The sequence below is a fragment of the Mesoplodon densirostris genome, chromosome 19 (assembly GCF_025265405.1).
Source record: "Mesoplodon densirostris isolate mMesDen1 chromosome 19, mMesDen1 primary haplotype, whole genome shotgun sequence".
Classification (NCBI taxonomy): domain Eukaryota; kingdom Metazoa; phylum Chordata; class Mammalia; order Artiodactyla; family Ziphiidae; genus Mesoplodon; species Mesoplodon densirostris.
In genome coordinates this window covers 20,492,908-20,508,648 of record NC_082679.1, presented here as the reverse complement: position 1 = coordinate 20,508,648, position 15,741 = coordinate 20,492,908, and the positions used below count along the sequence as shown (strand labels likewise).

General features: G+C 48.7%; 1 protein-coding gene across 2 annotated transcripts in view; it reads left to right on the top strand.

The window, feature by feature from the left end:
- ZNF536 (zinc finger protein 536) overlaps window positions 1-15,741 on the top strand; it is a 307,936-nt gene that overhangs the window by 67,622 nt on the left and 224,573 nt on the right. For both annotated transcript variants that reach the window (XM_060084531.1, XM_060084532.1), the window contains exon 2: window positions 10,338-12,509. In XM_060084531.1, the coding sequence (XP_059940514.1) occupies window positions 10,340-12,509 (2,170 nt within the window). In that variant the 5' untranslated portion in view covers window positions 10,338-10,339. The remainder of the gene's footprint in view (window positions 1-10,337; window positions 12,510-15,741) is intronic.

Below are 15,741 nucleotides of genomic sequence, written 5' to 3'. Positions count from 1 at the left end.
CAGGTTAATAGGGGATTAAATATCTAACTTCTTGTCATGACAAAGTCTGTTTAAAAAGGAAAAGAGAAAGCCAGCGAGAGAGAAATAATCAATACACTTCATGACAACTGCTGGTATCTTTCTCAGTTTTGTGATATCATTTTAAAGGCAGGGCAGTCACTAAAAGCTTATGTATATAGTTTTTGTTGCTTTCCCTGATGGGGTGGACACAGTTCAGATAAATCAATTACAGCAGATTAGGGGATCATTTCCTTCCCAAATCATCCCATCTGGGAGAAATGGAAACACCACTTGATGGCTTGGATTCTAGGGGGAGAGGCCTGGGCTGTGGCTCACAAAATGATGTCCATTTTTGTGATACTCTGAGACACCTTCCTCCCCTGCATTGTGATCGTCAGAAGCTTAGAGGACAGCTTTTGGTAGAATTGGGTCCTCCAGGAGCTACAGACAGGGGGCTGATAAGGTGCCTGCTGTCACAAAGCCCCAGCACAGGAGGAGAGGAAACGTGACCTCTGATAGCCCTGCAATAAGGCACCACGAATGTCTTAACAAGTTCCAGAGGAACTGCATGGGAGCTCTGGGGACTGAGTGATCACCTCCAGCCTGGAGCAAATCCAGGAAGGCTTCCTGAAGCAGGCAACACCAGGAAGGAGCATGGAGGGTAGATTTGGGCTGCCACCTTTGGAGAGGCTGGGGTGGGCTGCCAGGATTTGTGGAGTGGTCCTTCTTCCACTTTTTGCTGTTACAAAGAGGAAGAGGGGAGACCAAGGCCTTCTTCCAAACTCTAAGTACCCTCTTTCGTGTCATGCATGGGGAACCCTCCCCGTTTGGTTTGTGAGGCCCTCACATGTTTGGTTTGTGGTCCAGGAGTTTACTTTCACTCTTTATTTTTCTCCACCTCCTCTGATCCACATTCCCTAGAAAACTGCTCATGTGTTACAGCAGCGCTGTGAGGCATACATGCTATGTGACAACTCCGGTGGGGGCTTCTTGAGCCCCTGTTTTGCCCCAGATATTAACTCCATGCTCCACAGATTGACATTCAAGTCTGTGCTCGGCCACACCTTCTCCCGTCTTCCCCTGGAACATTCTATGTTGAGTCCCCATTTTGCACAAGCTGACCCCTCTGTCCCCCACACCCTTCCTCCTCGTCTCTGCCTTGTTCCAGGCTCTTTCCAGCCATTATCCTCACTGGTCTTCCTTCCCTTCTCTCCCCTGCACCCCTTCGTCACCGCACTCAGCCTCACAGCACGTTGTAGAGTCCTCCGTTTCAGCACTGGATTCTGCCTGGTCTGTGGTCTCCCTGAGTCCATCTATTTCCCTTCCCTGAGTCAGCTTCAAAGGCAAGGACCTGGTCTTGCTTGTATATCTCTAGATCGGCCATACTTCTTGCCAGATGTAGGCATTCAAAAGTGTTACTGAATGATGTGAGGCCCACTTTACAGATTCACCAAGAAAGTTGGCAATGAATGAAGGTTTTTTTTTTTTTTTTTTTTTTTTTTTTTTGCGGTACACGGGCCTCTCACTATTGCAGCCTCTCCCGTTGTGGAGCACAGGCTCCGGACGCGCAGGCTCAGCAGCCATGGCTCACGGGCCCAGCCGCTCCGTGGCAAGGCAATGAATGAGTTTTTATTAACCACTTTTATGTGCCTTGGTTGCGCCTTGGTTATGTCCTTCAGCTCAGCATTTACTCCACTGAAGGTCCTTTCTGGATCTCGAAGGCTGCTGTGGTCGGCTTCTGAGAAAGTTTACGGCACAGGGTATATTCCTCTGTAATTTAAATGCCATGTTCCCTCTCCTAGAAACCCATTTGCCTTCTCAAAATCCTGTGAAGCGTGTAGGACAGTTAATGCCAGTCCATTTTAGAGAAAAAGAAACTGAGGCTAAGGCAGGTGCCCAAGGTCAAACAGATGTCAGTGGAAGAGACGGCAATTGGATGCACATTAGTGGTCCTTCCAGTATCTTCTCTCCTCTTACTCCAGTCTAGTTGGGGGAATAACCCACCTGACACAGGACAGGAGCATGTGGAATAAAATATCCGCCCCTATGGATGTTAAGAAAACAAGGTGATATAACTAAATGTTTCTGCGACCCTCCCCCCAACCAGCGATTGAGAGACATGGTGTTTCTAGCCCCACAGTGCCCTCCGGCACCCAACCCATCATGCCAGCCCCCGGGGTGCTTTCTCTGGACTGTACTGTCTGTTTCCACTTCCAGATAAACAAGGTTGTGAGGGCTCTGGCTCCTTGGCTTCCTTTGAGCTTTCCCATAAGCTGAAGCTTCCTTTGTTTCCACATGTTTTGCAAATGAAGGAGGTGGCATCTGTCAGCATCCAGCCCAGCAAGACTGAACATGGTGTGGACATCAAGGGGGCAGCCTTCCCCGCAGCGGGTACTGCTTGGGCTCTGGAGTCAGGCTTCCCAGCTATGTGACCTTGTGGTGCTTAAATATTCTGAGGCTCAGTTTCCTCATTTTTAGTATTGGGCTAGTATGGTACCTACCATCCTAGGTTGTGTGACGCTAAATGAGATGATACTTGTGAAGTAAGTACCTAGCACAGTGTTGGTGCACGATGCTGCCATGAGGAGGAGGAGGAAGATGCGGAATATGAGGAAGATGATAAGGATGAGGATTCTGTGGCTGATGTAGGTGGTGATGATGTTGAGGGCTGCGGTGAAGATGGTGATGATGACAATTATTATTGTTGTTATTATTATTTTTTTTTTGAGAGTTCACACTGCCTGACAAGTCCACAGTCTTAACAACTACTCCACATGAGGTTGTTCTAATTCCATCCCCTGTTTGCCTGGCTTTGTGTGAGGTGGGCAGATAGTGAGCCAGGAACTCAGACCAGAAGTCTGCTCTACCCTGAGAAGAAGACCAGGAGAACTGTTTGTGGATGTTTTCCTTTCCCATCTGATGTGCTCATTGTCTGTCTTCAGTTCTGGGCCAGCTCTAACCTTTCCAAAAGCCAACATGTTGGAGAGACCTCTTTGCCTTTGAGAAGTTTGAAATCATCTAAAGTCTTCAAAGAGAGGAAACTTTTTTTTAATTTTTGTTTTTATTTATTTTACATCTTTATTGGAGTATAACTGCTTTACAATGGTGTGTTAGTTTCTGCTTTATAACAAAGTGAATCAGTTATACATATACATATGTTCCCATATCTCTTCCCTCTTGCGTCTCCCTCCCTCCCACCCTCCCTATCCCATCCCTCTAGCTGGTCACAAAGCACTGAGCTGATCTCCCTGTGCTATGCGGCTGCTTCCCACTAGCTATCTATTTTACATTTGGTAGTGTATATATGTCCATGCCTCTCTCTCACTTTGTCACGGCTTACCCTTCCCCCTCCCCATAACCTCAAGTCCATTCTCTAGTAGGTCTGTGTCTTTATTCCTATCTTACCCCTAGGTTCTTCATGACATTTTTTTTTCCTTAAATTCCATATATATGTGTTAGCATAGGGTATTTGCCTTTCTCTTTCTGATACTTTTTATTCTTTTTTCTTCTTTTAAGTCCTCCAACTCTTGTCCCAACAATACGGAAGCTGCCTGGGGTTTCGGGGGGACCATGTGCAAAGCCAGTCCTGCTGAGTTCCACTCTCCTTTAGAGGCAGAGACCACCCTGACTCTTTGGCCAACATTCCACCCAAAAGGGGAGGTTGGGTGTTTGACCATACTCTCCAACTTGACTCTCCTGGTTACACAGTTGCCATACTCTGCAGCCCTATTTGAATATCATATTTTCATTAATAAATTCAGCAAGGATTTAACTGTTTCTGGCCCTGTCTCATAGCGTTGTCTACACATCAGTCAAAACGGAACAGGTCACCTGTGCTGCCCTCCTGTTTATCTATTAATCATCTGGTAAATAAACCACTCAGCATCCTGCCCACTTCAGTAATGTTTGTGATGTAATTTGTTTGGATGCCCAAATGTCACCAGCGTTGATTGTAAGAGATGAAAAAATGTACTTGCTCAGCATAGGAAGCTCTAGGCCAAAATGTAAGCATGAAATCTCGGATTTATTTTTGTAATAATGTTTACAGCTGTTTAATGACCCTGAAAAGGTTCAGTAGTCTGGTGTTCTGTATTTCAGAACAGGAGCATATTACGCTTATAACAACCTTGGTTGAAAAGTTTGAGCTACAACAATTGGAAAAATGGTATTTAATAAGAAGCCATTGTATTCTAAGTGAATTGTCTTAATTACTGCTTACCCTAAGTGTAAGAAAGCAAGGTGGGTTGTAGGGAAGGGCCAAGAGTCATTTGCGCCCCCAGGAAACAGGTCCACCTACTGCCAGAATTGCATTCTGTGATATGATTTTGGGATAAAACCCACAGTGGTGTTTGTAGCCCTTGCTGTGAACCTAAGCCCCACCCCTTGCACAGCAACTGGGGGCTTTGGGGCTCCTGCAAGTTTTCTGAGGCAGCGCCTTTACCCCGTTGATAAAAAAAGGGAATATTTAGTTGTGCTTGGCTAGACAACAATATTTGATTTTTTAAAATCCAGTTGAAATGGTTATTTTGAAAGTCATTTTATTTCCTAACTATTCTCTTTCATGGTATAAGGATAAAACTCCTTCATGCAACTTACTGGCAAGATCTATATTTTTTGGGCTATTCATAAGATTACTTTTTTTTTCTGTGCTAGCAAAATGAAACTGTTTTTTTGTGTAAAATTTATTTAGACTCGTAGCAGCTGGCATTTCTGGTGTCCTGATAGTTTCAAATTTCATTTTGAGTGAAAGATACAATTAGGTTCTCTATTGGAAGAGTTAAGTGAAAACTTTTGTCATTGATATCACAGGAAATAGTCTTGAAGGCAGAAATGCAAAATCAAAATAACCATTAGCACCATCAAAGGCAGCTGAATGGCTCACTGTACCTGCAGTGATGGGGGTGAGGAGACAGAATATATTTTGATAATGTGCATCCAATGGTGGGTTTCATAGGCTGAGAATACCCTCTTCATGAAATGTGAAATTGCACAGCTCAAGGAGAAACCCTCTAGCCTTCAGAAGCTTTCAGCTGGGGCCCCTGCCTGTGTTCAGAGGTGGGCCCACACCTTTGCACGGTGAGGAACGCCATGGCGGCCAGGACTCAGGCCCAAGCCTGAGTCTTCCCTAATATTGTCAGTAGGGTTGAGTCCCCCGGTGCCCCACCATGACCCTAGGCTCAGGAAAGATCAGGATTAGGGTGGGAGGTGTAGTGTTTCTGTGTTGGAGGGATGACGCACCAGATTTGACAGTTCACAGTGTCCCCTGTCCAGTCTCAGTGAGGACGTCCAGCTGCCTCTCCACAGTTTGGAAAATTACGTACACATCTGTTCCTTCCATGAGTCAGCCAGGGCTTATTGATCTTCCTGCTATGCTTTGGGCTGGGCCCATGAGCTGAAGGCCGAGTGAGCTGTTCTCGGTGTTTAGTAGTTTGTTTACTTGCTTTTGATTGTGCTAAGGGTTTTCCTACCTAAGTGAGAGGGTTAGATGAGTCATAGTATAGGTTCCTCAGAAGGTCCCAGCTGCGCAATGGCCTTAAGCCCAGGGTCATGGCCCACCCTGTGCTGGCTCCTGGTTTCTTAATGTGGGTCCTTCACCTGCTGGAATACAGGGTGACGGCTCCAGAGCCAGCGCTGGGGAATGAAGGATGGGCTGGGTCCTTGGGATAAAGTGCTCCCAGGTATTAGTGACCATTCGGGGCAGTGCTGCGTGTGGGTACGTATGCCTGTCCCCTTTGTCAGGACAGGCGAGGGTCCTGTGGCAGGTGGCCCTGCCAGGGACACTGAGACACATTCACCGCAGGCCTGTGAGGAAGCAGCGTGGTCCCAAAGAGAAGGCGTTCTCCCCGTGCTTGCTCCAGGAGGGCTGGGGAAAAGGAGTAATACGGCACCTTCCGTCAGAACGCCGAGCCCCCCGCAGGCAGCCCCATCTCCCAGCCCCTGAGCTCTTAGGGCTGCAGTTGGATCCAATCCCTTAACAGTAGGACAAGTGATCCTTAGTTTCCCAGGGCACACATTTGTATTCCTTGCTAGAGGAATTCCACTTAGGGAATCGCTGCCCCTCCCCCAACATGGTCATACTCCACGTGCACACGCACACACACACACACACACACACACACACACACACACCCCTCTATATACCTCGTCTGCAATGGTTTCTTCTTTCTCTAAACTTTGGATTCAGCCTCTCTGGGGTCTTTTCATTGCTTCCCTGTTACTGGTGGCCTTGCCTGCACTGGCCCCTTGGACCCAGAGGCCCTTGAGGGCAGCTACATGGAAGGCCCCGGGCAAGCATTTACTGAATGACTGAGATAAGGGGTAAATGAATTCCGGAGGAATTAAGTGTCAAGCCTGGAGAAATTGGGGCCGACCCAGGTTTTGCGAGTCCCAAGCCGGGCCTGGGGCCAGCTCGTCCTGCCTCGGCTGCTTTGGCCCAGGGACAGCACACCAATTACCCCTTGCTCTTTCCAAGAACTCAACACTCCCCTTGCTTGCTCTGAGTCTAGCAGCTGGCATTGGTTATGACTGACCCATAGCAGCACCGGCACCTACTCGTGGAATCACAGGGTGTCGCTTCCTGAGATGATCGCCAGGCGTGGCCCTGCTTCACTGTGGGGCTCGGCACAGGCTTTGCTGGGGCTCATTAGAGGGGCTGAGGGCCGTAATCCTCAGAGCATCTCCTGGTGAGTTGGCTAGCTCTGCTGAAATTCTGGGTTCCCCCATGGATCCCAGGATGGATGATCGAGTTCTGAAGGGGTTGATGGCTCTCTGTCTCCTAGTGCCAGCAGCCGGGCCATCAGAAGTGGTCCAAGCCCACATATATACACGACCAAACGTAAAATCGATAGCTAGTGGGAAGCAGCCGCACAGCACAGGGAGATCAGCTTGGTGCTTTGTGACCGCCTGGAGGGGTGGGATAGGGAGGGTGGGAGGGAGGGAGACGCAAGAGGGAAGAGATATGGGAACGTATGTATATGTATAACTGATTCACTTTGTTATAAAGCAGAAACTAACACACCATTGTAAAGCAATTATACTCTAATAAAGATGTAAAAAAAAAAAAGAAGTGGTCCAAGCCCAGATGGCCACTGTGGGTACGTATAGTGAAAGAGCTGGTTTCGGGGTGTGGCTCTCCCTTGGCTGTTTCTGGAGCCCCAGGTTCTGGGTGGGAGCCCAAGACCCATCTGACTCTGACAGATTCGGATTGTTGGGTGTTCAAGGACTTCCGCAAAAGCTGAATTTGAATCCCATGAAGTTGGAGCGAAAGTGGTTCTACTACAGGTTAGCCTTCTTTTATGGGCTGTGTTTATAGGGTCTGTTCACTCACTCATCCATTCAGTTAGAACGTCCTGAACCTACAGTGAGCCAGCTCTGCTCTAGGCCCTGAGGCTTTATCTGTGACCAAGGCAGACATGAGCCTGCCCGCATGGAAGCAAAGCACATCTGTAAAAGGGTCAACGAGAAAACTGCCCCAGTGGTAAGTGCCACGAAGAAGAAAGTAAGGTGATGGTGTAGAGAGAGGCTGCGGGGATTAAGTTTTCTGTGACGAGGTGGACATGGAGGGCCTTTGTGAGAAGGGGATATGTGAGTTGAGACCTGCTTGGGGGGAAGGAGCCACCTGTGCCTTTGCACATTCTCAAACATGCTGAACATTCTTCAACAATGGCACCTGAAGACCGGTGGCTTAAAGGGGGTTAAAAAAAGCTTTGTTGACGCTGAAAAAAAATTTTTTGAGCATAATAAAAGAATTCCATATCCAAACCTAACCTGAAAATACCCCATGTTCATTATTTGACAAGTTGAGCTGTTGTTACCTGCACGGCGTGACTGGGTGGGGGATGGTCTTCAACTTGATGCCGCTCATCCAACCTGATTTGCAGTCTTGCTGTTTTTGCACATTCAGCTTCCTCTCCCTCCTGCCGAACTGGCTGGCGTCAGCTCAGCAGCAGTAACCTGAAAATAGCCCATCTTCCTGGATTCATGTCTTCTGAGCTGGCCAACCGGGCAGCCTTTGGAAGGGGGCCATCCATGTTGGCTTTGGACTTTCCAAACTTCCCCAGAGCTCTTGGGTGGAATTCTGAGCACTCCCAAGTGGCTTCAGGGTCATGATCCATGTTTGCTCAGGAGAGGAGCCAGTGCAGCTGGATGGGGCTTGAAGGTGGAGAAACAGCTCTAGACAGGGCCCTTCCAGGCCCCAGTCCTGCCCCAGCAACTTCTCACACTGGGCCTGCTCCTCCCCGCTGGTCAACGGGTGCCATGAGTGCTGGGGCTGGACAGTCTTGTTGTCCACCAGTGAGTCTTCAGTGCCAAGGACAGGGCCTGGCACACAGTGGAAACTCAGCAGGTTTGTTGAACGAATGTAAGAATCTCTGTGAGAAATTACTCCTTTCTGACCAGGCTCCAAAATGGTTTCTTTCTTTTTTTTTTTTTGAGTGTAGACTGCCACCAGAGACAAAAAGAAAAGATGGAAATTGGAAACATTCTTTTACTGCAAGTGACCGTGTGCCTGTATGTGTGTGTGAGTGTGTATAGTTGTTCATGGACAGTCAGCCCTGCACCATGGTTGCAGTTTCTCTCACTCCTGAAAATAAACATCATGTCTTTTTCTTCTCCTCTCTTGCAAGACAGACTCACAGCCTCTGTCTTCTTGCCAAGGAAGTCAGGTCTCCCATTGGAGACCCTCCATCCACGCATGGTCTGCCTGGCAGGAAGCCCAACAGGCAGCAGACCCCACCGGGGCTGAATGTGCCTCCTCCACAGTTGAGCTCTGTCCCCATAGTCCCCCCGAGGAATCGCTTGGCCCAGCAATCAGTCCTGGCTGGGGTTAAGCGGTACTCCTGGACTACCTGGCTGGCCAACGCATCTAAACATTGGGATACAAAGGGGATGGATGTGCAATAACTGTTCCAGTGGCAGGAAACAAATTTGGACTCCTTCAAGTGGAAGGCAGATCTGGAAATAGAAGGAGCCCAGGCATGGATTCATTGCCTGTCAGAATTGAGCTCCCCACATGCTCTGATGGGGAGGGAGCTGTTCCCTCTACCCCACCCCCGAATGGCCTGGCTTCAGCCATTCTGCACAGGCTGGAGAGGGGCAGAGAGGACTATTAAAGCCAATTATGCAGACCAGCTTTGAGTGTTAGTGTTTAACAAACAGCTTTGAGTTCTAATTTTCTGCAAAACACATACTGCAGGTACAATTTGTACTCATTACTGTATATTGGGAAAGTTATTAAAAACACTCAAACTTGGTTGAGACTTCCTATGGCATCGTCCCTGGATTTTAATTGGTTTTTATCTAGTTCTATAAAAGATCTCTTTAAGCCCAATCACAGTCCCTGCCGCAGATATCATGCCAGTTGGAGGACAGGGAAAGTGCTCTGTGTGGTGTAAGTCTTTACCCCCTACCCAAATTTGAGCAGTCTCAACAATCCACTAAAATTCCATCACGAGATAATTTATACTGCTTTTGATGGGCACAGTTACCAGATGACAAAATAACAGTGTTTCGTAACATAAGGGTTAAATCTTAATCTCTGAGGTTTGCAAAGCCGCTACTTGCAGTCTCCTTAAAATTTAATATACCTCGTTAATGCTTCCTTGCAAACACTGAAGGATTTTTATGATTATAATCATGTGTTACAGCACCTAGTACTGTTTCTAAGCAGCATACTAATCAGCTTAATGAGATATTACTGCACTTTTTGTTGACTAAAGCAAAATCCCTTTTATTGTTCTAAAGCCTGTCCTTTACTTTATTTTTTCCCCAAACATTATCTTGTTTTATTATGTACCAGTAAATATCGTGCCACTGGGTTGGATTTTTTTTTTTTTTTTTTTTGCCAAATCATAAAATAATCTCTTTCATCTCCGACTGGCGAACATATTGAATATAGTAACCAGAAACAAAAGTTCCAAGTGAGTCAGTTTGGTCTTGCAGTTAAAGCTATTCTGCTCTATGGCAAACTTTGAACTGAACCGACAGGTGCAGGTGCTACAAGGCGGGAGAGGAGGAAAAGTTTAACACGTAGACCCTTGATTTGTTATTAGGTGTTGAAAGTGGTAAAACATTAATAATTTAAATGTGAATGAATAATTGCAGTCTGTAAATAGAAAATACAAGGAAGACGATCTATCGCCAAAACAAATTGGAGGAGCAGTGCCCTATTGCATAATTGGCATTTAATAATTCATTTTTTTATTATTGTTTTTGACTATAACTCCTTAGCATTATTCTGTGTAGGTAAGGCATGAAATGCAAATTCCCCACCAGCTGATGCTGTTGATTCGCTGCGCCACGGCACCTGGCACAGATCTGAACTCTCTCTTTATTTTCAGGGATGGAAGAAGCCAGTCTGTGCCTTGGAGTGTCCTCGGCGGCGCCGGAAGCTGAGCCCCATCTGAGCAGCCCCGTCCTCAACGGCCAGTATGCCATGAGTCAGAAGTTGCACCAGATCACCTCCCAGCTCAGCCATGCTTTCCCCGAGCTGCATCCGCGGCCCAACCCAGAGGAGAAGACCCCGGTTCCCCTCGACGAGAAGGCCCACGTGCCCATGAGTGGCCAGCCCATGGGCAGCCAGATGGCGCTCCTGGCCAACCAGCTGGGCCGGGACGTGGACACCAGCCTCAACGGGCGGGTGGACCTGCAGCAGTTCCTCAACGGGCAGAACCTGGGCATCATGTCCCAGATGAGCGACATCGAAGACGACGCCCGCAAAAACCGCAAGTACCCGTGCCCTCTGTGCGGCAAGCGCTTCCGCTTCAACAGCATCCTCTCCCTGCACATGCGCACTCACACCGGCGAGAAGCCCTTCAAGTGCCCGTACTGCGACCACCGGGCGGCACAGAAAGGGAACCTCAAGATTCACCTGCGGACCCACAAGCTGGGCAACCTGGGGAAGGGGCGCGGGCGGGTGCGCGAGGAGAACCGCCTGCTGCACGAGCTGGAGGAGAGGGCCATCCTGCGGGACAAGCAGATGAAGAGCAGCCTGCTGCAGCCCCGGCCGGACTTGAAGCCCCTGCCGCACGCCCAGCAGACCCCGCTGGCCGCCTGCAACCTGGCCCTGCCCACCAACCACAGCGTGCCCGACGTGGCCAACCCGGTGCCCTCGCCCAAGCCGGCCAGTGTGCAGGAGGACTCGGCGACCCCCGCTGCTGGCTTCCGCTGCACCTTCTGCAAGGGCAAGTTCAAGAAGAGGGAGGAACTGGACCGCCACATCCGCATCCTACACAAGCCCTACAAGTGCACGCTGTGCGACTTCGCCGCCTCGCAAGAGGAGGAGCTCATCAGCCACGTGGAGAAGGCCCACATCACGGCTGAGTCGGCCCAGGGCCAGGGCCCCAACGGCGGGGGGGAGCAGTCGGCCAACGAGTTCCGCTGTGAGGTTTGCGGACAGGTGTTCAGCCAGGCGTGGTTCCTGAAGGGCCACATGCGGAAGCACAAAGACTCCTTCGAGCACTGCTGCCAGATCTGCGGCCGGCGCTTCAAAGAGCCCTGGTTCCTGAAGAACCACATGAAGGTCCACCTCAACAAGCTGTCAGTGAAGAACAAGTCCCCTAGCGACGCCGAGGTGCCTGTGCCCATGGGCGGCATGTCCCAAGAGGCCCACGCCAACCTGTACTCCAGGTACCTCTCCTGCCTGCAGAGCGGCTTCATGGCCGCCGACAAAGCCAGCCTGAGCGAGCCCAGCCAGCTCTACGGCAAAGGCGAGATGCCCGTGAAGGAGAAGGAGGTTGTGGGCAAGCTGCTGACCCCCATCTCCAGCATGGCCCACGGCGTCCCCGAGGGCGACAAGCACTCCCTCCTGGGATGCCTCAACCTTGTGCCACCGTTGAAATCCAGCTGCATCGAGCGGTTGCAGGCAGCTGCGAAAGCTGCCGAGATGGACCCCGTGAACAGCTACCAGGCTTGGCAGCTCATGGCCAGGGGCATGGCCATGGAGCATGGCTTCCTGTCTAAAGAGCACCAGCTACAGCGCAACCACGAAGACACTTTGGCAAACGCCGGAGTTCTGTTTGATAAGGAGAAGCGGGAGTACGTGTTAGTGGGAGCGGATGGCTCCAAGCAGAAAATGCCTGCTGACTTGGTTCACAGCGTTAAAGCGGGCAATCCGAGAGACCTGCCAAATGCGCTCGACCCTTTGGAAGGCAGTCGGGATTTTTTGTCACATGGGCTGCACCAGGCTCTCGAGTACAACCTGCAGGGTCCCGGGAGTCTGAAGGAGAAGCCCACCGAGTGCCCGGACTGCGGCCGAGTGTTCCGCACCTACCACCAGGTGGTCGTGCACTCCCGCGTCCACAAGCGGGACCGCAAGGGCGACGAGGACGGGCTGCACGGGGGCCCCGAGGAGCGGCGCGGCTCGGGCAGTGACCAGGAGTCCCAGTCGGTGAGCCGCTCCACCACGCCCGGCTCCTCCAACGTCACCGAGGAGAGCGGGGTCGGAGGCGGGCTCTCGCAGACCGGGAGCGCCCAGGAGGACAGCCCACACCCCTCCTCGCCGTCCTCCTCAGGTAGGTTGCCAGGGGAGATGGGGGAGCAGCGGCCGGCGCAGGGGCCCTCCGGTGGGGGAGGGTCCTCGCGGCCCTTCAGCGTCAGCTCTGAGTTCACCGTGGCGTCGTGCTGTATGTGGACCTTGCCTGTCTGCCCTGCCTCAAGGGAAGGCGATCTTTGCAACTCTTTGACCTTCCCTTGAAAACTGGCCACCAGGAAAGTAAGCTGATCCTCCTCCCGTGTGGTGGAGATGGCCAGTTGTTATGTTTGCCAGCTGGGATAGCCTCCCCTCCCCTGTGATTACCTGGCCCCATTTCATGCCCTGACCCCCGTCCACCATCACCCCTGGAACCCGGGAGCTGCTGTTCGGCTCCATCCGTGGATGTGAATGTGTAAGTTCAGACCCTCACCGTCTCTCCCCCTAAGTACATGCCCATAATAATTCTGTCATTTGGGCCCCTCACTGCCTCTCCCTAGACCAAACCTGTCTCCGGCCCCCTTTCAAAAGTACAGCTTGGCTCATCTGTCAGGTGCCCTCTAACCTGAAGAACCACACCATTCTCCTCCGATGGTTTGGAGAAGCACAGAGGTTTGAAACACAGATGCGCGACTTCATGTCTTAAATTGTACTGTGTTACACGGGCGATACAGCTTTGGGGTCTAAAATAGCAAAGCAGAAAATCTGTCATCAAAATGTCTGTGAAATGCTGAAGCTTCCTGGCCCAGTTTGAGAAAAAAAAAAAAAAAAAAAAAAAAAAAGAAAGAAAGAAAAAAAAACTCACTAGCCTAAGACAGCTAAATTAAAATCACTACCTAACAGCAGGTAAGCTTGTTGCCTTCATCCATATATCCAAAGCCCCTTACTAATGGACAGTAAATTGAAAGTTATATCTCTAGCCCTTTATAAAGAAAGCATCTCGCTAATACTGTAATCATTCTGCAGCCTAACAACAGAGGAAATCATGCCATAACAAATACCCTGTTACTAATGGCAACATTGATTTCTGCAATCAGCCATTAAGTCTAGAAAATGAAAGACAGTTTGAGGCACCTCAAGGCACTGCATTGCCCACTGTTAAAGATGTAGCAGCACACTGTTGAGGGTAATTTTAAAAAAGTTTTTCCCCCCTTTTTTTTCCCTTCTCAGTTTCGATAAATATTTCAGTATTAGAGGCAATTCACCACTACACTTATTAAGTAGATGCCAGCTTAGTTGTGTTGTCATTGTCATGCTTCAGTGTACCCTTTTTCTAGGACAAACTTAGTATTAAAGTGTGAGTCTGGTGGCTTATTACAAACCAGTAAAGAATTGTTAAGACACATAAATCTGCACTGCACATTCCAAAGATTCCGATAGCACTTAATGCCGCTGCTTCAACACCCATGAAACGCACTGTCTCCACCTGGAGTCCTAGCCTTGTTTGCAGTTCACTTCAGTGAGACGCTCTGGAAGAGTTTAATGAGGAACTCCAGCACCACGGAGGGCTAGGCCACACTGCCTGGAGTGACCACCGCCCAGAACTTGCAAGGGAAGGGTTTTCCAGTGTCACCGCCTGACGGCGGGGATTCTGAGATGGATCTTTGTGCACGAAGGCAGCAAAGTGCCAGGTGTCCTACTGTCGGAGGGATTACTTCTGGCCTCCTGTGAGGAGGTCCCCTCTCCCTGCGGAGTGTCATCTCACGGTTTGGGGGATTTGGGACCTTTCTGGGGCAGAAAGCAGAGCGCATACTGGCTTTCCTAAGTTTTTGGAGTGACGTGGAGTTAACACTGACAGATTTTCCTCCCTCTCCCAGCCCTGCTGAAATGAAAAGGTCTCAGCAGAATATTCTGACACCAAATGTTCGGCTCTATTAATGACGTGTTTACCGTGTTTTTCTCACCTTCTGGCCAAGTGATAGCCTCATGCTATTCCTATCTCTGTTGTTTCCATATCTCTAAATACTCTGTTGAAAAAAGCCCCTTTTGCCTAAAAGAACCAACCGGGCTTGGGACTCAAAGGAGAATTATACTTGAATTGTGGTTATCTTCTCACTTTTATTTCCCTCATTGATGTATCGTACAATTGTGAATACTGATTCTTTCATTTCTGGTTGACTTCTTTGTTTTCTTCATATTCAAATTAGACACTTCCATAATTTTCTAAGTAGGAAAATTGATGGCATACCAATATGCAGCCCAAATCAGCCGCACGCCTGGGCCATTCAGGTTTTCCTGGGATTAGGACCCTTAACCAAATCGGGTTAGTCTTCCCTCTTATTTCAACAAGTCTGACTTGTATAAAGTGTGATTAAAATAAGCATTTAAATAAAAATCTTGACACAATAGGTATTTTATTATTACCTGTTAGAGAGAAACCTGCAAGGTGAAGGGGAGAAAAAAAAATCTTTAAGCCCTTAAGTAAAGAAAGAAGTACTTATTAAGGCTTCTATTTAGAAATAACTGCAAAAACACGGTTTTACAAATTTCTCAGACTGCATAACAATGTCTTAAAACTTAATTTGCATCACTTGATTCTTTTTTTGTTGAAAACTGGGTCAGTAGGGCCTGAGAAACTATTTTTTCAGATCTTAACCAATGAATTCTTCTTTATAAATCGCTGCTCTTAACATGATAGTAGTTCTGAATTCATCATAAAAAACCTTTTTACAGAGAGCCTCTTAGAACAGATCTCCAGAAGAAGGCTTACAATGAGTGGCAGAGACGTCCTTTGTTATCAGATGTAATTCTTTGCAAAGGAGGATTGGAACGGAGTGGCTGTTTAAAAATGTCTTGCTCAGACCGAGACGAAGAAGGGGTCAAGTTTGCAATCAAACAGTTATTGCCGAGATGGGCGACTGTCACTGGCTAGGCTAATGTGGGATGCAGCTGTTTGTTATGTGAGCAAAAGAATGTTTGAATCAGTGAACATGTGAAAATGATTCCAGTGAACCAGAAAATGTGTTTGTTCTTTGGCTCTCCAAACTGCTGAGAACCAAGCTTAAGATCAACTGTGAAAACTAGGACCTTTGACAAATTGAGAGGTCATATTTTCTAACAGAAAATGGACAAGACCAGTCACACAGATCACTTCCCCATCTTTCCCCTTTGTTTTATATTTGTTGTTGTTGTTGATTTGACTTACCAGTAATTTCACACCATAGTAGATGTCATTTCTTCCTCCGTGTACAATGCAAAGGGAAACTATTTGGAAAGCAGCAGCTTATAAATTTTACTCTTTTATGACATTTAGAAAGTGGGGCAGCTGTTTTGAT